This window comes from Plectropomus leopardus, chromosome 22, assembly GCF_026936395.1.
Source record: "Plectropomus leopardus strain MGB_pleo_1.0 chromosome 22, ASM2693639v1, whole genome shotgun sequence".
Taxonomy (NCBI): Eukaryota; Metazoa; Chordata; class Actinopteri; order Perciformes; family Serranidae; genus Plectropomus; species Plectropomus leopardus.
In genome coordinates this window covers 3,676,266-3,700,983 of record NC_142197.1, presented here as the reverse complement: position 1 = coordinate 3,700,983, position 24,718 = coordinate 3,676,266, and the positions used below count along the sequence as shown (strand labels likewise).

Here is a 24,718-nt window from a genome sequence, read left to right as displayed (position 1 = left end):
CACACAAACAGTCTCAGGTGACAAATCAGCTGTTGGGTTTTGCACTTTGCACCTTGTAACTGAAGCGTTCTCTCTGTGTGTTGACTGCAGCTCTGTTTCATCCATCATTCAGAGGCCTGCTTCAGAGAGCTTTGTTTGGTATCAATCATTTACTCTTGTTGTCCACATGCCAGCGGCCAGCGGGCGGCTGACAGAGTCGATCCCTGCCGGGGTGTGAAACCAGACGAGTACTCCGAGGTGAGACAACCTCTGGCTGCCGGACACAACGCGAGACTTTGCACATTGGACTTCAATTAGGAGTTATTTTCGGGGTCATCTTTGCATAAACATTTCTGACTCAGGTAAACTGAAGTCGTGTTTCCTATGTGCAACCTTTAGAGGTCAAAACTGGGTTTATTTTCCTGGTTTGGCTCGAAACTATTTACAAACTGACGATACAACATGTTCATCACTTATTGCTGCTTTGCAATGGACTTGCGTCTACATATTACGCTCTAGGTATCCCTCTGCGTCTTCAGTGGACGCTCTAGGTTGGCGCTGCCATGATGTCAATACAAGCACATAGTGGGATTACGCTGCATTTGTTTAGGCAACAAAAGCAAATGACACCCAACACCAGGATGTCAATAAACACACGCTGGCACAGATAGTTAGGGATTAAGGAAAGGAGTTACATGGTAAAGTTTAGGAAAAAAAATCAAATTTAGATGGAAAACAAACACCTAAACCAGAACCTAAAAAGCTGGTTTTCATTTTTTTCTTGCACCTTTCAAAAAAAGGTGCAGCTGTCTCATTAATAGGAATGCTTGTTTGGGGGTAAAAACAAATATCTATAAAACAGAACAAAAGTTCACATGTGAACAACCCAATTTGCAATTTTACAACCACTGTTTACTTCCGTTATGCAATACCTTCAGTAGATGACAGATCCTTAATTACAGCTACCCGTGGAAAAACAGGCTGGTTCATCATTAAGGTTCCCAGAATCCCAAACTAAGCTGGTTCAAGAGCTAATTTTAGGGATATTAGACAGCTCCCTCAGTTTTGGTGGTTCGTCTGAGCCTAGTTTCCTCTCTGCAGGTTACATCAGCAGAGTTCACTCAGTGGTCGGTCTTTGGGTTAACAGCCCCCTCCCTTCCCCCGTCCTCCCTCTTCTCACATCAGATTAGTGCAGCTGAGAGGGGATTTGGGATGCTACATTTCGTTAAGGCGACCCATTGACAGCCCATCATGCTTATCACCAGCGGTAATGTAAAAATGTGTCATTTGCGGTGCTATTTTAAGGCCACGCCAGACAAATATTTATCCAGGAGGAAGACAGGAACACAAGTGCAAAGTATGAAACGAGAGCGGCGCCGCTCGATTTGGAAAACATGACGATATGTTGAAAATAATCTGCGCAAGATTTCTCTCTGTCCATCACATATTCCTCTAATGATCTTTCCACTGTTCAAACCCATGACCATGGGATTTTGCTTTTTTGCATCAAAACAGGATTTTTTTTTCACAGTTTCTTACTAGCGGCAGACTTCTTGGACTCTCTCTTTCACCTTCTTGAAAAGGTCGGTGCTGCGATATTTGTGCAAATCCAAAAACCTGCTGATATCCAAGTCCTTTATAAAGTTTAAAAGCAGGTGTGTTTCTCCTTCTGACCACAAATGTGGACCTTTCTGCATCAACTGTTGTCTAGTTGCTTTTTGTACACTGTATCCATGACAACATGCAGAGCCCACCATAAACAGACTGGAGGTCATGTGTCACAAACAAAAAAACAGCTGAAACACATATGCTGAACTGGTTGTTTACAGGTCTAAATAATAATCCTAAAAGCAGAATAATACCTGTGAATTGCACATGTCTTAATAGAGAAATGCAGAACTTGGATAACAGCCTAATTTAGAGTAACTAAATAGAATATGCTGTTTATATGACCCACATCAAATTTATAATACCGTCATATGTGGAATAACACACTGGTGTGCATGTAACTGCAGCCAAGAGCTCAACGTTAACAAATAAAGGAACCTCTTTATTGTTCATTTCACAAAATATGCATTTTAAATCACAAAGCCAATGTACTAATCAACAAGAAAAGATGGTGTGAATAAGTGGAGGGTGTTGGGTCTCTCACAGGAGGAGGCGGAGACGGTCCAGGCGTCCCTTCATGGCTGACAGGTGCACGGAGAGAGAGACAGAGGCTCGTAAAGATCAGACCGATGGAAAAAGTTAGCGGGGCATGTTCCTGCAGAGACATGTAAAGATCACATGCCGGGGCAGGTGATGATGAGCTGCTACTGCTGAGTCCGACTGACAAGCTAACTACTGACACACACACACACACACACACACACACACACACACACACACACACACACACACACACGATGTCGGCATGTCTGTGCTTAAATTACCAACAAACCTCAGCCACCAGTGTGCCAACAAGCCACTCTGTGTCAGACAATTTAACCTTTTAACTTTTCTTATTAAGACTCAGAATAAGTACCTTTATCTTGTATAATGGGCGATTTTATTCATGTGTCTGCTTTTTATTTTTGTATTAACCTTTGAAACCTTGAGTGACCGTAAGCAAATCGGTCCAATTTTTTTCCAATAAGTAAAAAAAAAAGCCATGGAAAATGTCAAGGGGAAAAAAGAGAAAAAAGCTAGGGAAAACACTATTTAAAATCCCAATAATTGCATATTTAAAATTATGCTACAAAATTATTGTTACTTTTTCCAAGTCTTGTTTGCCTTTTTATTTCCTTTTCATATTATTTATTTATTTTACAAATTTCTTTGAAATGTTTGCATCATTTCTTCTTTCGTTGCTCGGGTGTTTTCACTTTCACTGCCTGATTGCACCTCTTCTCGGGGCTGCTGTATCATGTGAATCTCCCAAATGAGTGGCACCTGCTAGAATGTCTTAACTAAATCAACTTTTCCATCACTTTGAGACAGGAAACTCCTAAACAAACTCACACTTCACTCTGTTTTTGCTCTGTTTTGGTCTCCACCAACTCTTGAGGGAAACATCTGTCTCTTAATCAGCTAAATTCTCCACTACATTCACTAGGTGGAGTCTAACTGTGTCTGTGTACTGTTTGCAGCTTGAGTAATGTGCCTTTACCAAAGACAGAAAGCAAAGCAGGCAAAAATGTGCCTAAAAAAAGAAAAAACTGAGCTAAAAGAGGCTAAAAAGCTCCATATAAGTCGCAGTATGAACACCACATGAAGTTCAGTGAAGTTTTGACACTGTAGCCTCTTCTCCTCTTACAGCTCGTACAGTAGAGGCAGCCCACTCAAGAAAGTGCAGATGTGAATATTTTATAACCTAATATGATACAAGATGGGAACAGGACACCAGAGCAGCTCCTTCCACCGCGTTGCCCGGGTCGACGGAGATCTAGAGGTCCGCACAAAGTGTGGAAGCTTCTGAAAGGGCTTCACAAAAAAAAAACAAAAAAAAAAACAACACATCTGGAGATACACGGATTTCACTGAATAGGTATAAAAAACAAATCATATCACATATCATATTAATAATAAAAGGGAAAAACAAAATCTATTTTGCATGTGGTATGTTGACAATGATTCAATTTTTTTGACAAAAACTCAAGGAAAGTAGAGAACAATATTGATGTATAATATTTTACTGCTTGATTTTGAAAAGCACATTTTGTGTGCAAAACGATAAAAATGTGCATAATATTAAAAAAAAAAAAGAACATTTGAACAAACATCGGGGTAATAAAAACTACCCAAAATGACAGAAAATGGCTTTGGGAGAATTTATTTGATGTGTATCTTGAGTCTCATTCACTAACATGGAGGGGCAGCCTTTATGACCTGTACTGCAGCCAGACACCAGGGAGCGATCAAGATGTTTTGGCTTCACTTTGAAGAGCTCTCATGCCGTCAATCTTTATTATACTGCCAAATAATAACTAAAGATAGACTCTGAAGATGTTGTTAAGTAGAGTTTATAGAATATATAACACAGGTCGAGTCGTTTTTAGACATTTTAATGCAGAAATGTTACATGTTGTACCTTTATGTGCGGTACTTGAATGTACCTTTGTAAGATTCCCCCACTGATTAATTTTTGTGATGCAGAGTAAACAGCAGAGGTAATGCAGGCTCAGGTCTCTTCATGCTGTCTTACTTCACGTTGTGAGCCCATATGGGCGCTGGTTTTGGCACTCAGAGCTCTGTGTCAGCAGACAGAGGAAGAGACGAAACCCAATGAGCCAACTGTTTGTTGTCAGGCTGTCTGGAGTTTTGTGTTGAAGGAGACGCTCGGCTCGGCTCGGCTCGGCTCGGCTCGGCCGCCCCCGGCTCTCCTCCTCTCTGCCTGAATAGATTGATGGCGGCTCAGGTAAGAGCTGGAACGCTTCAGTGGAAAATGAAACTCGAGGAGACAGCCAGGCTATTAGGTTAGCCATGTCTGTATGTCTGCATAAGAGAGAAAGAGACGATGCATGTGGGTGGATTTGAGTGGGTGTTTGCAGCTTGTGCCAACAGTGCACCCACATTATACATCAGCTTTCCAAGGTCAGTGATTTTCAGCTGAGCTCCGCCGCCCTGCACAGGATTTATTGTATTCTGGTCTAGAGCTCAGTTGCATTTCTGTGGCAAACTGCAAATTAAAGAATAAGTTTTCTCATTTGTTTTAGATAACATTGTTGGCATCATCTGGGAAAACACAACTAATTTTAATGTGAAATTTATCTCACATCATAAAAATAACAACCTGTTTCAAAGGGCATAAACATTGTTACAACAATAAACAGCAAGCAGAGTTTGTACTACAGAGGGGGTTGAGCAATAGATAATGGTGTCATCTGCCTAAAAATTGAAGCATTTATTGTTAAAATTGAACAGGACTATAGCGTGAGGAGGTTCTTGATTGTCTTGTAGAGCTGCTTTCAGTCTCCCCACTTTTTGCAGCTTTCTGATTGGAGGAATCAAGTGTGTCGACCAGATATACGTCCTGAAATCCTAGAAATTTTCTTAAAATCTGGGTAATGTTCGAAAATCTGAGAAACATCCTACAATACGAGAAATGGCCTAAATGACTCTGGCCTAGGGATACTCAATAGAGATACTTAAATAGATGGATACTCAAAGAGAATTTCTTGGCTATTCGCTTCTTTGTCATAAAACAAGAGTTTTCCCAAATCCAGGCAGTAGTGGAGGAACTCTGTACATTTACAGCGATTCAGGTTTCAGTGAGATCAGCCTGCTGGCAGATTTCCAACCAAACAATGGAGAGACTGAGCGGCTCTCAATAATTGAGCAGAGCTCGGCCTGCAGCTCAGCACTCTGCTCCGGTGGAGGTTACACAACTGGAGATAGAGGGGCTTTCTATCCATCCATCCATCCATCCGTCCATCTACATCCATCTATCTATCTAGAAACTGATGAATGGTTTGGCAATCGTATCAACACTTTGGGTAACGTTGGCCTCATGTTGACTTTCTCACAGTGTATCTTGCCGTCAGTAATTGCATCTTTTGCATATCTGTCCATCCTGAAAAAGGGATCCCTCCTCAGTTGCTCTTCCTGAGGTTTCAACCATTTTACCCCCATTAGAGGTTTTTTGTGAAGAGTTTTTCCTTATCTGCTGTGAGGGTCCAAGGACAGGCTGCTGTAAAGGCAAACTGTGATTTGTGATAGAGGACTTTATTAATAAAATTGACTTGATTTTTTCTAATTTAACCTGCAACCTCACAAACCAGTGCAGTTAGCCAATAATATACTAACCCTTGGTCTTGAAAGTGATGCTTGTAACTACCACGGATGTATAATGATAAGTGGATAACGGACCCTGTGATGGCGCCTATTCAGTCCAATGGAGCTGCTCTCCTGGGATATATGCCAAAAAAAGTTTCTAGCCTCCAGGTTTACTGCCATAATATGTGTCCCACTGAATACATGCAGCAGCGTTTCTCCCGCTGGCAAGTTCCTGCTCGGCTCATAAACTTAAAATTGTCACAGATTTTAAAATCACTTTTCTCGAGTAAAGTTTTACAAATATAAAACCTTACACTGACCACATATTCAAAATAGAAACTCAAACTTGTGAACTTTGATTCAACATTAACGTGCATCCATTTAAAAACATTCACCTTAGCATGTCAGAGCAGCACGGATACACAAATCCTTATAGCCCAATAAATACCTGTAACACAGTCTGGTTTGATATCCAGTTTCCAGCATCCACACTGAACATTTTCTGTTCCTCTCTAACCTTCATTTTTTGCCATCCCTGCATCGCCATCTTTCTCTTTTTCCTCAAATAGCAAACGTCTCAGTATCGGGTAGTCTCCTCCTCCTTTTCCCTGTTTCCTTTTATTTGTCTTTGTTTCTGCTGTTTCTCCTCTGGATCTCCCTCTGCATCCACCCACACTAACCTAACATGCACTCTGCCCCAGGCTCCCTCTCTCTGTCTCCATATATATATACAGAAACAACCCTTCTCTATTTGAACACACAACCGTTTACTGTATGCCGCAGTGGTCTCAGTATGATTCATGCAACAACAAAAAAACTGCATTTTATACAAAAAGTGTAGGAATTAGTGTCAGGAAAAACCAACAGGATTTAACATCTAGCGGAGACATGGAGAGGATGAGTAACGGTTGTCCCTCTGCAGAGCCTCATTTATGGGATTTTTCTTTGTTTCTTTTTTTTTTTTTGCGTTTGTCGAAGCTAAGCACAAAAACTAGATGCCGGGGAAAACTGTTAAATTACACCCTACAGCTATAAAAATTAATGTTATATCGTAAAAACTGCGTTCAAACCATTACCATTGTGCCACTAGATGTAATCAAACACTGAGCGTAAGCAATAAAATCATTTTTAAAACAATATTATGCGTCAAGTTATGAGCCAAATAATGTTCGTGGAGAAAATGTGCACATGCGTGCACAACAAAAATGCTTTGTTTAGTCTTTGTTTGACTTCTTTCAAAGTCTGCTCTGGTATGCTATCATTTTTTCCCAACATATCATCCCAACTCATCAAATATCGGCAGCTGCTCAGTGCCGTTTACGTCTACGTATGATACTCTAGGTATCCTACTATTGACGTTCTGGGACGGCATGTCAGTTTATGCCTGTTACATATATATTGTGTCTTCAAAATACACTTCTGCCTTTTTTCCAAGAAATGTACAGTTTCTACTCATTAGATAAATATTGTCTTTCTCAAAATAAATTTACAGTGTCAGTAAAGCCCTTCATATTTATGTTTATTTCCTTGTGCAACACAAGTACAAGGTTAGGTTTAGAAAAAAACATGATGGTTTGGCTCAACATTCATACGGGAAGCGAACAGCGGGCTCCCAGGTGAAAGTATTGGGTTTGTTAGACCCATTCAGTCCCTGGACTTTCCAGTTCCTTATATTACGTTGTTACTGGCAGCGTTTCAGGCTGATGGCTTCCAGTGGTGTATCACATTACATGACAGGTGCCGTCCGGCTGCATTATAAACTAACTCTGCCCGCCTGCATATCAATCTGCTGCAACAAGTGCTGCACTACCACGTAATAAACTGACATACTGCCATGAAAAATGGCTTTTCAGAATCTGGGAGAAATCTGGCCCCTGTGACTGGACCAGATGTGAATCTTCCCTATCCGAAGTCAATGATGAACAAACTACCATATTTGAGGCTCTGGGAATGACTACGGGTTGCAGCTGCTATTGAAATAATTGTAAGCTTGTAAGCCATTAAATTAGCAGTTTTTATGAAATTACTTGTGCAGATATTGTGTTCATATTTTGCATGCAGCACCTTTGTGGCAGTTTTTGATCAGAATAAAAATAGAGGCAGGTACCCTCTGCAGTGAAAGCTCATTGTGCGTACTTCTCATGTTTTTAGTCACTATGTTACATCAGCTGGCTGTAGAGATGATCCGAGTGTACATTAGTTCGTATGGAAATGTTTTAGAGGACGCTCTGAGGTTATAATGTACCGTTATAATGCAGCATGAGGGCCCTCAGCGTGCAGCTCGGTGTGGTTGTGGTCGTGTGTTGTTGGAGCTGTTACAGACGAGTCGTATTCTTAGCTCAGTAAGAATAGCTCTCCTCTCTGACTCAGATGGTTCACTGCAGCCCACAGAGCAGCTCCACATGAGCAGAGTTTATACAGTCTATACTGCAGCCCAAATTTATTCAGTCTGTGCTTTTACTTTGATTCCTTCACTTAACGCCCTGTGTTTTCTGTCCTTTTCCTTTTCAACACAACTTTATACCAAAACGGCCCCTTTCACACAGATAGTGCATTATCTAGATATTATATGGGGCAACTGGATGTAAAAACGCAATTGTCCAAATCAGTTGAATTGGACATTAATTGGACAAGCCTACCCTGCAAACCCTTATTGCAAAGTTCGATTGAGCATATGTATGAATAGACAGCCCATTCTCATTCTGAGGTTATCAAATATCGTCACTTTTGCAGTGATTTCGGCGTAAGATCCCGACACTAAAAGCGTTGCTGTATTATACACCAGCACTGTAATACGTCGATGGGCAGCGTAAGCCCACCTGTCGCGTCCACATGATGTGCCGCTGGACATCAGGTTGAAACATTGGCGGTAACTATGTAATATAAAGGACACGAAGGTGGGCGGCCTGGAGTGGCGGTTGGATCGAACAAACTAGACTCTGGACTTTCATGCAGTAGGTGTTCGCTTCCAGTCTGAATGTGATGTTTTTTTTCTACACCTTACCATGTTCCTTTTTGCCTAATTTTAACTTTCTTTACCAGCATGTGCTTTTGTTAACGTCCCGGGATCAGTTGCTATGTGTTTTTGTTGCTTAAACATAACCACATGCAGCATAATCCCACCACGTGCTTTTGTTGCCATCACAGTAGTGGCATCCCAGAACGTCAACAGTATACGCAGAAGGATACCTTAAATGTAATACGCAGACACGGAAATCCATTGCAAAGCGGCAATATGTGAAGACTTAAGATGAGAACATGTCATAGAGTTGATAATTGTCTGAGTGGGCGTGTTGATGTCTTTTCTATGATTTGGTTATCACAAAACTAGAAGTAAACAAACATCAAGGGTGAAGTAGACGGGTCATTTACACAAAGATGCCAAAAAAAGAGATGATTCTGCTTTTGTTGGTAAAGGCCAGAGAATTTATCGTTGGAGGAATTTAAGGAAGAGACTCTGTTGTATATGAGGTAAGATACCATGATTAAAGACAAGTTTGAAAGATAAACTTGTCCGCAGTAGACAAGTTTGAGAAAACAACTGTTGGACAGCTACAGGTGCGCATACTCACATTCACAGTTTTAAACACGTTAACGTTGTTAATGCACTTAAGCACCAAAACTATGTGGTTTGGTTGTTTTTTTTTAAGCACTTGTGTTTTGAAATATAAGTGACATACGTAAGTTACCTCATGTTATGTATGTTACCTCACAATGTGACTTCAGCTTTGACTTTTGGTGTCACTCGGGAGACAAACAGCAGTTTCAGGGTCACAGTCCTGTGTTTGTTTGAACCATCTATCCATCCTTGGGTCGTAGTAAACTAACCTTTCTCTACCAGGTTTTCTTTCACTCTATAACCTTTCCATTAACTTCCATCTTCCACCATTTTCTTTACCTTATCTCAACTTTTCATTTTTTGGTTCTTTTCTTGTCTGTTCTCTTAGGAACTTCCCTCTTCTTTTCCTTTTGTTTTGTTATATTTTGCTTCCTTTACTTTCCCTTTTCTTACTCTCTTTTTTCCCTATTTATATTTAACAAAGTCTTCACACAATAATTGTACTTATTGTATAATGTTTACTTTCCCAGCTGACTCATCATTAAATAATTGGTGTCGGTCCTTTAACTGCTCCAGGGTTGGATGTTAACCCTTCTCTTTCTCTTTCTCTTTCTCTTTCTCTTTCTCTTTCTCTTTCTCTTTCTCTTTCTCTTTCTCTTTCTGTCTCTGTTCACATTGTTAAGGTTCACTGTGTTCTGACACTCTGAGCTGCTTCACATGCCGGACTATTTTAGAGAGGTCACATCCAAACGTTCTGCTGTTTGTACTCCAACATGTTTGTTCCCACAGCTGACTTTGCTTATGTTCATCTTGTGTCGACCTCGTGTGATTAATATGATGGGGAAGCTGGGAAATAAAATAATGTTAACCCCCAAAAGTTGCAAAAACTCAAACTTTAATGCCAAAGTTTTCTATTGACACTATCATTCAAAACACTTATATTTACATTTATGCTTATATTATTGCAAATGTATTGGTTTAAACATTAAAATATCTTGTCTTTGTGCTGTAATCAATTGAATTTAGGTCAAAAAGTGTCCCACATTTAGGGACTGGGGTTATATATATAACTGGATATATATTTCTTGTAAATATAGTCTCCTTTCGTTCAACTTAATAAAGTTTGTTATATTTTATTGACTATTTTCACATTTATATTCGATTCTAATTGAAATATTTTGAGTATCTTTTTATTTATTTTCTGTATATGTAGCGTTGAGGTAGACCGGTGTTGTATAATGAAAAAAATATAGTAAATCGGAAACTAAGAGACAAAAGACAGTGGATCTTTAAATCACACCATATTTGAGTCTAAAGAAAATCATCCTTTATTTAAAAAAAAGTAGCAAGGAAAAATTCACAGTACGTCAATAATGGACAAATGCCACACCCATATCTTTCAAAATTTATTGAAACTGTTGTAATATGATGAGATCATGGACATGAAATGTCGACTAACCTTGCATAGGTTACAGACTATGCCTCACCAACAAATGACAAACATTGCATACTGCAGCAAGAACCCATGTGGAAAATAATAACTCTCTAAAAAAAGAAGTGATGGGGCAGTCTTACTGACTGCAGGGTTCAGGGAGGATCTCAGCCCAGTGGAGGGTCGACGAGTACGTTATTTATCTTATTTTTTAAAAGATGTCTCGGTACGTCACGGTCGGGATGACACTTTGGCTTATGACTGTGGAACACGAGGGAACACACGTACTGTACCGCTAAATGACTAAATGATCCTAATTTAACTCTTTTCTGGAAAAAGAAACCATAATCATTTTTTAATAGTTATGATGTTTGTGTGACTACAAAATATAAAACCAGAATGAATTTATTTTAATGTTAAAATTGTGCACCTCAGTCTCTGCAGTCTCACCTCCACATGATGACACTTTTACATTGATTACTCTTCAAAAATGTTTTACTTCAAGCTCCTTTGTGCATCATCATCATCATCATCATCATCATCATCATCATCATCATCATCATCATCACTCGTGTCATGGCTTTGTAAATCGCAGTCATTCCTGTGAACACTTGTGAAACATTAACTCATGCAGAGTTTCTCAACCTGTTCTTTTTGTTTTTTAGTTCGATACATCTCTATAAACTGGGTTCCTTTGGGATTTTAAAGCAGCAAAAAATAGCTTCAAGACATCAAACTGGTCCTGATGGTGTGAAACTCTCTATTTTTAAATGATCAACTCATCTATTTTTGTAATCACAAATCTAATTTTTTTTCTTCCTGTCATTAACAATAAATAATTCAGGATGAAAGCTTAGAAAATTTAGCAAACCTCAACTTTATAATGGACAAAGAAAAAACATCTTTTATTCACTATCTCACTATCATGTTAAGAATGAACTTTTTTTAGCTCAATCATTTAATTTTAGGTCCCAAAATCTGCACTGTAAAATAAACTTGAAGTTAGTGTCCAGGTTGCCTTTAAATTTTAATTTGACTGAATTTGAGAAAACAAGTGGAGGTAATTTTTTTTGATAATTTAACATGTCTTCTCAAATTGAGTCAACTTAAAATTCAACAGTTTGAAACTGTTTTAAAACAGGGCACCGGTGGACAAAAATCATGCAATATTTTAGTTTCAAGCTGCACGAATCAATATTTTATAGTAACAAAACAAAAGACAAAATGCCAATCCCCTCAGTTCATCAATTAATGTTGCTTTAAGTAAAAATATATCAAACAAAAATCAATAAATAAATCCAAACAAATGTCCTCTCAGGGTTGAGAAACTCTGCATTGATGGCTTATGTTAATATTATGAGAGAATTAAACCCAAATATTTCTCTTGATAGCCTGTTGTGACAGAAATTGTTGATATGCAGCTCACTGAAGATCAGTCGTGATCGTCTGTAAATTAACTTTTGGACTTGGCAGTTTGAAGCTTGTAAATCATATGAAATTGGGTTATAAAAACTGGACTTTATTTTGTTGGGGAAGGTGTTTACTGCATATCAAACCAAAAAGAGATTAAAACCTGTCACTTTTTTTTTTAAACATAATGACCCACAGTCAAGAAAAGACTTTTATTGTTTTTTTATCCGTCTGTTCAGCTGCTCTGATGATATGAAAAAAAATTAGAAAACTTCATTTGGTCCCTTCATGGTGCAGATATGTCTCAAACTTTGGCCTAAAAACACTATAAATATGAACAACAAAATTTAAAACCACAAGACTACCAGCTACCCTGATGTTATTAATTTTAAATACTCTTTTCTTTTTTTAAATGTGATTTTATCCTTAAAAATAAAAAGTTGTGAAGTTTGTAATTTTGCTCCCTCGGACCGACTGCATGTTTAACATGTAGCACCTTCGTAACATTTATTTATTTATTTTCACTGTTATTTAAAGGGAGTTTTTCTTCACACCTTCAACAGCAGTTTCTGAAACGACCTCTGACGCCCCGGTTAATGACACACAGCTGCTGCACAAAACTGAAGCTCCGAACACGATGAATCTCCTCCAGGATAAAGAAATATTATGATGTGGATATTTTCATGTGCACCCAAACTATTATCCTGTTAACTTATTTTTAGTGTACAAGATAATGTCTTTGAGGCAAACAATTAAAAAACACTTACAAATCTTACTAAAAATGCATCTTTTCCAAGGAAATTATCATCTTGTTGACACGATTTGGAACAAGATGATAATTTGCTCATGCACAGGATAAAAATCAGTTTATAACCTGTCAGGACCTTAAGAGCTGCGCGCAGATTATGTTACATATATGTGGTTTGCAGGAATGTACAATGCCAGTTTTTTGTTGGTTTTTTTTGTTATAATATAGTGTTCAAAGATATATGTCTAATAATATCCTAAACCAGCACATTTCAAACTGTGTTAACCCGTTAAAAGCTGGTTGGAAATCGGTTGTCTTGTGCTGCCTTCAGACGCCCTTCACGAGCTAATTAACCCTTTAAAACTTGTGCAAACTGGTTTGATTTCTTACAAAAATAAGCGAGAAAATGCAATGACCAACTTGGCAAGATATGTTGCAGAAATTCCAATTAATTATTCAAAGGCAACAAAGAAGTTACTAAAAAAAAAACAGTGACCTTAAAATTTGTTTGAAAAAGAGGATACAATTGTAACAAAATAATAAAAAAAAAAAACCTTCAGAAAAATGTCCAGAAAACTATATTTATATAATTGTGACAATATATTTAAAATTATGTTAAGGGGAGGAAAAGTATATATGTATATTTGTTTGTTTGTTTGTTTGTTTGTTTTTTTAATTTTCAGCACTTTTTTACTTTTCTTTTTTCTTGTAACTTTTTACTAATTTCTTGCTAATTTTTGGGTCATATTGTTGTTTAGTTTCTCACTGCCTTTTCCCATGTCTGTGAAAAAAATCAAACCAATTTGCTCAAGTTTCAAAGATTTAAACTGAAGGTGAAAATTGCAATATTTACTGATAATTCATGTCACGTCATATTTTTGCATGTTCATCTGAAAATGAAATTTTGAAATTAAAGTCCTTAACTGGATCAATATTTGTATCAGATGTCACTTTTTTTCCTTTTTTTTTTTTCAGGATTTGGTGGCACTGAAACTAAATCTGAGTAAACAGGTGTTTTCACTTCCTCTGATGGCTGATTGGACGTCAGCTGTGAGTGAAGTCGGGCAGAACTCAGCTGGAAATAATGTGAACTCACCAAACTTAGTTAATCGAGCACAGGTGTGTGCACGCCCACACAGTCCTGAGGAGAGGGCTGATCATGTGAGAGAAGTGAAAACAGCTGTGTGGGAGGATCTGCAGAGCTCTTAAGTCCCACAGGAATCAGCTCAGATGACATTCAGCATCACAAGGTGCAGGAGAGACTTTAAACCTGCCCGATGAGTCTGCAGGCTTTTTATCCAAATCCTACAGCAGCTGATTTTACTTTAATAATTATATAAATAAACAAGTTGTCATAGTGTTTAGTTGGGAAAAAAAACTGCAGACTCTTATGTAACAAAATCTACTGACTCAGACGAGGCTCTGCTGTTTAGCTGCTCGACAAAAAGTTGCATTTCTGTTGTGCTTCTGTCGATTTCAAACAAAAAGTAATAACACTGTCGATGCTTACAAAGTTTCTCCACCTGCAAACAACCACTCAACAAAACACACGCTGAAAGTCACTTTCTGTGATACATCAGAGGCAGAAATGTTTGAAAAAGTCAAAATGTTTTGACTTTTTCACTCTCAATAAGCTATTAACCAACTAAACCCAACAATATGTAGTGATACTGTTGTATGAAACCACACTAAGCGACTTCACATCCTCACATGAGGAAAACTGAATGTAGAAGACTGAATTACGAACATTTAGAGTCCAGTTTTCTCTGGTGACTCTGCAATCTTTAGATGCTGTCAAATCAAGTGAATTTTCACAAGACAAACACAAAATATGCATCTGAAGCCTCAGACTGAATTTCCTAACAGAAATTCAGCCCTTTTTTGTCTGAATTTGGACACAACTGGTTAATTCCTTCAGCTACATTACATTCAGTTTCACCAACTCCTGAGGTCAAAATGATCATGTGGCATGGGAATATTTCCAGCACAGTCGCCAGAATAAAATGTTGGCATTGTGCATTTCTGCATTATTTTTAAGGACAGTTCAGGACATGTCAACTTGTGACTGTAGTGACAAAAGCAGGTGTTTTTTTTTTAAAGAAAGTTTGAGATTTTTCCAGCCTTGCTTGAAGCAAAAAAGTGCATATTTTAAACAACAGTTAAGGACATGTCCAGTGGACAAAAGTGGGTGTTTTAAACAGCATTTTTGGACATTTCCATCTGTGATTTTAGCAACAAAAGCGAGTATTTTTCAGTTTACAGTTCGTGACATGTCTAGTATATTTGTAAAGACAAAAGCAGATATTTAAACACCAGTTTGGGACATGTCCAACTGTGTTTGTAGTGACAAAAGAAATGAAAGCTTAAGACATGTCCAACCATGTTTGTAGCAACCAAACAGGGGTTTTTTTAGCCAAATGTATTTTTTTCTATGTAACCTAGTGTTTTTTGTGCCTAAACATAACCACGTGTTAATCACAGTTAAAAACATAAAATTGAAAATGTGCAGAAATATTACCATTCAGCACATCTGCCATATGAATCGTACAAATTGAATATATCTGTGGTTTGCAGAAATGTACAATGCTAAAATCTATTCTTGTGATTTGGCTGGATATGAAGCCACTGTGTCATACTCTCTGCACTAAAACTCAAGTTAGTGTATCAACTACAATATGTTTTGTTTTTTCAATAATAATCTGTGGAATAAATACTTTAAAAAATAAACTGTGAGGCGACTCCTGGACACAGCTTGTTTCGTGACACTTATGGAGGTTATCCTTAGAGAATCTGGATATATCAGGGTGCTATAAAATACTTATCATGAAAGTTATGCTGCAAAACCAGACTTCTGAGCACATACTGCAGAGTGACATTTAAGCCAGACTGAGTCAACACTTTTTTTTTCTTATGGGTGCTTCTAACATCATCATATTTATTAATCAGTCTTGGTGTTGTCTTCCTGAAAACACCACAGCAGAGACAGGCTTCTCCTCACACAGCCATGTGCTTCCTCCTCTAAACAACACAGCAGCAGCAGCAGCAGCAGCAGCAGCAGCGCCATTTTGCTGGCATGCAGAGTGACTAATGCCTGTGGTAATGTTCACATGAATGCTGGCTGCTCTGCAGAGGAAACACTGACTGCTTCCACTGTGGTCGCATTTATCTTTATCTCTCTGCAGCAATATCTACAACTGAGCACGTTTCCCCCTAATTTCTCAACCAATTGCCCAGCGCTGAGGACATGTTGGACAGCGCTTGCCTCAATCATGCACAGAAAACATAGCAATGCTGCTGCTGAGACGCAGTCGGAGATGGTTAAAAATGAACAAAACAGTGCACATGTAAGGCTCATTATTTTCACATTTTCAAAAACAGATTGTCTGTCTTTTAAAAGGAGCAGATCTAGTTTTTGGCAGCGTGTTTTGGTCCCAGAAATAGGATTTCGGCAGTGCTTTGGGCAGCCAGAGGACGCCGTGAACGGGCGCCTCTGACAGTGGCAGCTAAGAGCTCATGGTGCTGCAGATCTGTTGAAGTCCTTAGAGATGTTTTTGCAGTCAGAGACATAGCTGCCATTAAAAGACAATAAGGTCATGCCCTAGGTTTTTATGGGAGGTTTTTACAACCTGTCACTATGTTTAACCCTTAAAAACCAGTGCAAAGTGGCTTAATTTAATTCAAAACATGGAAAAGAAAGCATGAAATTAGAAAAAAGTGCAAGAAAATTACCTGAAAATTAAAAATTTTAAAGACTTTTTTTTTTTAAGGATTGCCTTTTTCCCAAGACTCATTTCAGTTTGCTCAGGGTTTGACAGTTTGACTTATGAAAGGCATCTGAAAGCAGCAAACCAGGCTAAAACAAACTTTTGTTCACCCAAAAACTTGTCGAACTTATGACCTTAATATTCAAAAACTTGGCTATGGCACTGACTGCAAATGTAGGCTACCTCTATTATTTATTTATTTTTACAAAATCAAAATACTAAGCCTTAATGTTGCTTATGACCAGATACTCAAAATATTAAGGTAACAACAATCCATCTGAATTGTGGTATTTTTAAGTCTTATTCTCATAATTGTGGCCATTTTGACAAACTGGTCATGCTAACTTTTCACCTGCCATCTTTGGAAACAAAAGAAAGCAACGAAAGCCCCGTAGAGGTTCCCAAAATAAGCTTACAGTCGACATAAATTGTATTAAATGTTCTTCTCTGAGTCCAGACAAAAGTAAACACATGGTTTCCTTCCGATCTCTGTATTTGTGGCATCCTGCCACAATTAAATCATCACATCAGTGCTGTTGTAATATATATATATATATATATATATATATATATATATATATATATATATATATATACTGCTCGGTGTTCATTACGTCACATTCTTGGAGCGTAGAGCATACTCTGGGCACAGAGGGAGCAGCAGAATGCCAGGTGCAATAGGCTAGATGCTTATGTAGGGACTAATTTATGTTAAGACTCAGAGACAAGCTTGAATTTAGTTTCTCATTTAGCATGACTCACAGTTAGAATAGCCAAAATTTTGAGAACATGTTGAAAAAATGCTGTAATGTCTTTTTATCCATGTCACACTCAAGATGTATGTCAAAAATCATAGTTTCTCTTGCATTTCCATGCAAACAATTTATATTTTAACTTCTCTACCTTGATCATTGTGCACTGCAGCAGTGTGTCATCAACCAGGATACACATGAGTTTGCGTAGGCCTGTAAATCTGGCCCCAGAATAAGGAAAATAGTCATATCTTTATCGAAACATGTTAGTCTATAACCCTTTTCTTTTCCAGGTGTGCAGGGAGTAGTGCATCTTTATGGCAGGAGAGGATAAGCTGCACATAATAAGCTCTTTGCTGTCTATTGGAACGGGAGGCACTTTAGTCAATTCTAAAATGAGACGGGGTTCAAGGCACTAGAAACTAATTTTAGATATATCTATGAAATTTGTTAAATATTACTGCTTTCCTTCTTCAAACTGTTTAAAAGTCAAATGCAAGAGAGAAAAAAATTGGGTCACAAATCACATAAAAATGATCCCATGCACTCCATCGTCAAAGATCGAAGCTTTAAATAAAAGAAAAAGGAGGATGTTATTTCTGAAGTGTCATTTTTTTAAAGAGATCGTTGGATATGTCTCTTCTGCTATTTTTTTTCCTTGTTTTTTTTTTTTCTTTTAGCAGGTTTGTCCCCTCCGGCAGTTAGCTCCGTCATGCACCGTATCCTGTCGTTAGCTTGACAATAATGAGGAGAATCATCATCATCCCCCAGCTCCCGAGGTCCCTCCACAACTGCAAGCAATTTAATACTGTAGTCATGCATTGAGTATACGTAGCTATACCATAGCTAATTAGGCCATAATGCTTTAGTATTTTGACATGCCATGATCTTCGAAAAAGAAGTGTTCCTGTTCCCTTAATGCTTCAACATTCAACACGTAAATGCTTTGAAATAAATAATAATAAATAGCCAGTGCACTTTTGGTGAAAACAAATGAGGGAAAAAATCCAGGAGGAGAAGATGAGAGTCCAAGAAGAAGAAAAAAAAAAAGTAAAAATAAAAATGAGGTAACGTCTTGTGCATGCCAATATAAGAGAGAAGAGAGTCTCCACATGCTTTTATATAAAGGAGTGTTGCATGGCATCATACAGGGAACCTCCAGCCGACCTGTAGCAGCAGCAGCAGCAGTGCAGATAATCCTCCACAAGGCTCGGCACACTTCCTGTTTGTTTCTGATAAGGTGCCTGAAAAAACATCCGTCAACATCTGGCGACAAGTTTTCCAAAATGTCCCTGGATGTGCCGCAGAAAAACACGCCCGAACTTCAGCTGTAATCCACTCGAAAGGTGACGTCCGGCCTTGGACGTGTTCTTCAAATCTCAGTTGGGCTTTGTTTTTGATCTTTTTAGTTGTGTCTTTTGCACAAAGCCTGAAAGGTGTCAGGGAGATTTTTGGATAAATTAATGTGTCGTATGAGTAAATAATTCCCTCATACCCTCAATATATTTAGTATTTCATTTAATTTTAAATGTCTTTCTTTCTCAAACTTTTCTGTTTGCAACTGCCTTTTATTACAGTACATTTGAGACAATTTCTTAATTTCTTGCACTGCGCTGTTTTTTTTTCTCTTGCTAAATTGGTTTTCATTAGTTGTTTTTTCCTCTATTTTATTGTAATACTATTTAAACTTCCTACTCAAATAAAAGAAAATGCCATGAAGGAAATTAATTGCTCTCAAATGACTTAATTTGCTCCCATCTTTCTGTCTTGTGCATCAATCTGTACACTCTTAGAAATAAAGATTCCAACTAGAACCATATAGGGTTCTTCCACTTGCTCCCATGGGATAACCCTTTCTGGTTCCTCATAAAACCTTTTGATTAAAGTTCCAACTTGAACCCTTTCAGAAGGATCTGCCTAAAACCCAACATAAAGGGTAATACCATGAACCATCTGTGAATGGTTCCACGTAGAACCAGGGTTATATTAAGAACTATTCCACCTTGTAAAGGTGCACACATGAAACCACGCTGGAGGTGCTACCAAGCACTCATGTATGTTCTAGGGTTTTCATCTAGTACCTACCCAGGGGTTATTTAGAAATAGTAACTGACTACGTTATCAATAGATCTCTTCCCACCAACTATGGTTTTAGTTCTTAAAGGAACTCTTAGTCCTCAAGAACCGTTTCTTCCAAAAAAGGGTTATTTAGAAGCAAATAGTTTGGCGTACAACCTCAGCCCTTCAGGATGAACCCTTTTGGAAACTTTATTTCTAGAGTGTATAAACCCAGGAGAAGTTTTTTTCCATCACATTTCATAAATTCATCTAAAGTAAGCTGTAAGTTTGCAAAATACACATCAGAGATGTCAGAGGTAACAAAACATTGTGCTTTAACAGCTTGAACCTTCAGTATGCTTATATCTTGGTCAAGAATCAATATTCAAACAAATAGACACACTATTTAAAGGGTCACCCCTTTTATCTGGTATTGCACTTCCATAGAGTTTGACAACTTCCAAGAGGTATATTTTAAAGAAAAACTGGTGCAATTGATACTAAAATTTAGGCCAAACTGCACTGGTTCCTACATTTTCCATAGTGCACCTCCATTATAACTACCATAATGTATTTTATCTGACACTTCCTGCCTTGTAAAAACTGGTGAACTTGGAATGGTTAGAATTGAAGTGGCAGAGGTCGAGACATCTTCCGAGGTGTCTTTTTTTTGTCTTTTCCTGCTTCATAAACACCGGCATCTTCCAAACTGGTACAACTTACTAAAATGTGAATAATTTATCAAAAATGTTCCCCTGACACCTGCTGATCTATTGTGCTATTGCCAAACAAGTCTGTCAACGTGTTTTCATTAGATAACTACCTCTTTTATAAATCCACATGTGCCTTGAACTCTTAAGTCTTCACACACGTTTTGAATGATTCAATGCAAAAGAAGAATAAAATGCACCAATGGAGATAAAGCATCCAGATATTTCTACAATATTTACACACTGGTGCGTTGGCCGCTGCCTCACACGTCGGTGAGCAGCTTCCCCTTGTTCACACAGTTCTGGCTGGGAGCCGTGCAGTTGGCAGTCCTAAGGTTTGCTTCCCTAAAGTTATCGATGCTGTTGTTCATGTCCTCGTCTATCTCCATGTACTCCGACTTGCTGACCACTGAGGAGCTGCGGCGGCTCGAGTTGGTGTCCGACGCCAAGTTCTGGTTGCTGACATTGAGTAGCTGCGCCTGCTCCTCGCCCTCCGTCTCCCGGTGGTAGAAGTAGTTGAAGTTGGAGACGATAACGGGCACCGGAAGTGCAATGGTTAACACTCCAGCGATGGCGCACAGCGAGCCCACGATCTTCCCCCCGATGGTCACGGGGTACATGTCCCCATAGCCAACGGTCGTCATGGACACCACGGCCCACCAGAAAGCATCCGGGATGCTGGTGAAGAACGACTCCTTCTCCTCGGCCTCGGCAAAGTAGACAGCGCTTGAGAATAAAATCACACCGATGAAGAGGAAGAAAATGAGCAAGCCCAGCTCTCGCATGCTCGCCTTTAGAGTTTGCCCCAAAATCTGAAGCCCCTTCGAGTGTCGGGACAGCTTAAAGATCCTGAACACCCTCACCAGGCGGATTACCCTGAGAATCGCCAGAGATGTGGCCTGTTCGCCTCCTCCCTTCCCCTCCTTGTTGTCTTGGTCGTCAGCCAGCTCTGTTCCAAGTGTGATGAAGTACGGGATTATAGCCACAATGTCAATCGAGTTCATCATGTTTTTAAAGAATGCCGCCTTGCTGGGACACGCAAAAAAACGGACTATCAACTCAAAAGAAAACCAGATGATGCAGAGCGTCTCCACCACGAAGAAAGGGTCTGTGAGGACATTAGCTTTGTAATACATGGTGGTGTTCCCAATGGTGCGCATCCGCTGGCTGGGATCCTCCTTCAGCTCTGGTAGTGTCTCCAAACAAAATATGACTATTGAAATAAGAATAACCATCACTGAGACGATGGCAATCCCCCGGGCAGGCCCCGAGCTCTCCGGGTGCTCGAAGAGGAGCCAGATCTGCCGCTGGAACTCCTTCTCCGGTAGAGGCCGCTCCTCTTCGCGGATAAATCCCTCATCCTCTCGAAACTTCTCCATGGCCTCCGCGCCAAGTTCATAAAACTTTATCTCCTCCGAGAACATATCCAGCGGCACGTTCACCGGTCTTCTTAGTCGTCCCCCGGACTGGTAATAATACAAGATGGCATCGAAACTCGGGCGATTCCGGTCAAAGAAGTACTCGTTTCGTAAAGGGTCAAAGTAGCGCATCCTCTTCTTGGGGTTCCCGAGGAGAGTCTCTGGGAACTGGGCAAGCGTCTTGAGCTGGGTCTCAAAGCGCAGCCCTGAGATGTTTATGACCACCCGCTCGCAACAGTCGTGGTCGTCGTGGTCGTCGTCGGGTGGGTAGGGGTCCTGCGGGTGTCCCGGCAGGGTGGAGGTCTCGTCCATGTTCTCGGTGGACACCACGGTCATCCTTCCTGATGGGGGGAGGACAGGAAGAGGAAGCGGCGTGAAGGTGAAGGACAGCAGGTCGAAGTAGGGGAAGCCTCTACTGAGGCCGCGAGCCGTGCAGAGCCTCTTTCTCCATCATCATCACCACCATCACCATCTCCGAGCTGAACATCTTTCTCCCGGCGATGCTTCGTCACCTGCCAGAGAAACAAACTCGTCTCACAAAAAGAAGCAGAAGCGAGATCTCCGTCCTCAAACAGCAGGAGAGAAAAACATGATGCAGTACAGTACAGTACCCCATGCTGCATTTGCTGTATTTTTACCGCATACATCAGTATTCAAGTTTGCTGCGCTTCCTCTCTGCGCACATCAGGACCTGCAGTTTCCTTTCACACATCAAATATCCCTCTGTCACATCCATATCTGACACACACAAATAAATCATCCATATGTCATATATGCTTTAAGAAGATCATAAAAACATACCTGAGCTGAGCTGGAGAGCAGCAGATGGAAGCAATGTCCTCACCGGTGCACACCTTTCCCCAACTTGGGTTTAATACTGATATCGTTTTACAGTATCTCTGAAAAATTAATAGACTATGTTGTCTTGGTCAACATCCGTATCCTCTTGGTGTAGGTTTTCAGCGTCGATCGGAGCAGCCCGCAGGAGGAGGAGGAGGAGGAGGAGGAAGCTTCTGAACCGCGGCTCCGCAGCAAAAATCCTGACTGACAATTTGGTAAAATCATGCTGGAGAGGAAGGAGGCGGCGGGCGGAGAGTGGCGGAGAGGAAAAACAAGATATAAGGCTGAATCAAGCTCTCGGTGTGATGGGGAGAAGCGGGGAGACCGGACACTGCAGCATCAGCAGAAAAGCGTCGCCCTCGCTCTTTTTTTTCTGCGTTAAAAAAATGCAGCAGGGGGAAATAAACGGTTTAAGATCCCGCACTCACGAGACAGAGGCTGTGTCTCCGGTAATTTGGACGCATATTGCAGGATTTCCTGTAGAGAGGAAAAAGAAGAAGTGAGTGAAGTGAGGGAGGGAGGGGTTAGGAGAGAGTGAGTGAGTGAGGGGAGTGAGAAAGAGGAGAGGAGGGGGGTTTCGACGCAATGCAGACAGACTGTAAAACACAGTTGGCACTACAGTATCTGCAAAACCAGCTCACCAAACAAAACAGCAGCGGGTCCACAACGAGCTGCACGAGCCACCGCGCATCGTGTCATAATTATTAAAAAAAAAAAAAAAAAAAAAAAAGAACCTTATTAGAGATTAAATGAGAGGACGCTGCAAGGTCTCACCACATTAAAAGCACCGCATCACGTTATATAACCAGTGTGTTCGATATATTTCCTGCTGCTGGTATCAAACACACTGTCGTGTTGTTTTTTTCAGCTCCCAGTTTGACGTTTGACTGGAGGAATCTGCAGCAGGAAGCGGCTCAAACGGTTTCCCATAATTGGCTGCTGAGCAGTTTGCGACAGTCGGGCCTGCATGTTGGTGTAAATACCCCGGTGTTGCTATGGTTACAGGGAGAAACCTGCAGAGTGATTTTATTTATTTATTTATTTTTGTTTATTTATTTATTTGGTCATGTGTGAAAACTGCACGACAGCAAGAGTCTAAAAGGCTCCAGTTTAGAAATTGAGGTTTTACATTGGTTGTCCATGTGTGGAAGACCATTAATGCTGGATAAAGTAGCCTAAACAAGGTGAGCTAAAGATAAAAATAAATGTATAAATAACAATTTAAATAATCAAGTATTGCAAAATCAAGAGAGAGTTAGAATACAGTTATAATGAAAATTATGAAAAAAGTAATATAAAATATGACAATCTGAAATATGCTGAGAAAATACTTGTTAAGAGTTACTAGGACATTTTAAAAAAAAATGTTATGGTAAATCAAAATCATTTAAGTCAAATGCGGAAGTCAAAACTTGAAAAATAAATTAAGAGTGAAGCTAAATAATTTTAAAAAGACAAAAATATATTATTAGAAAACGAGTCAAAGTTCTGAATATTAAATGTATTTCCTAATTTAAAACCTTGTAACATAGGCTACTAAGTGGAAATTGCAAGTAAATTGAATTATTCTGATCAAGTAACTAAAAGTTTTGACTATTATGTCAAGTCTTCGTGAAGTACTCAAACAAAAGCAAAATTGACATGCACATTTTTTCAAATATTTGATATTTGAGTCAGAATGAAATCTGCTTTGGGTGTTTTGGTACATAACATAAACACTGGAGAAGAAGCTACTAATTTAAAAATGTGAACAAGTATTACAAAAATAAGAGACAAACATATATTGAAATATTTCAATTTAAATAAATGTAGTTTAAAATATAAAGAAATTATAAAATTTGAAAGATGCTGCCGAAAAACACTTAAGAGTTATTATAAAATGAGTATACCTGTAATCTACATAGTAATAGACACATGATTTGGCCTTTAAGTATATTTTTAAAGAAAATCTCAAACAGATATTGAAGCAGAGACCACGGGGTTACAAAGAAGCTTCCTGTGAAGTCGACCTTCATTAAGCATTAAGCTGCACATGCCGATAACCGAGATAACGTCTGAGAGATTTGGTTATTTTTCCTTGAATTATAAAAACTGGAAACCTCGAGCCGGGAATTGCTTTGAGGCTTAATTTGACTTTATCTGGGCTTCTGAGACCGGGCTTGAATTCGCTGGAGCCTAGAAGTTATTATCACCTCTACTGTGAGGAAGGTCACACGAACGGGTCGAGTATAAGCCGGTCGAAATGACTTCACAATGAGAGTCTGAAAAAGATGAATCTGGTGCTATTCAAAAAG

At 39.3% G+C, this 24,718-nt stretch overlaps 1 protein-coding gene across 1 annotated transcript; it reads right to left on the bottom strand.

Annotated features, from left to right (window-relative positions):
* Positions 1–10,329: 10,329 nt before the first annotated feature.
* kcna1b (potassium voltage-gated channel, shaker-related subfamily, member 1b) lies at positions 10,330–23,380 on the bottom strand. Its single transcript, XM_042511338.2, has 2 exons — positions 22,386–23,380; positions 10,330–22,096 (listed from the first exon to the last, which is right to left on the bottom strand). The coding sequence occupies exon 2, from the start codon at positions 21,918–21,920 to the stop codon at positions 20,430–20,432; it is 1,491 nt and encodes a 496-aa protein (XP_042367272.1). The 5' UTR covers positions 21,921–22,096; positions 22,386–23,380; the 3' UTR covers positions 10,330–20,429.
* Between the last annotated feature and the right edge of the window lie 1,338 nt (positions 23,381–24,718).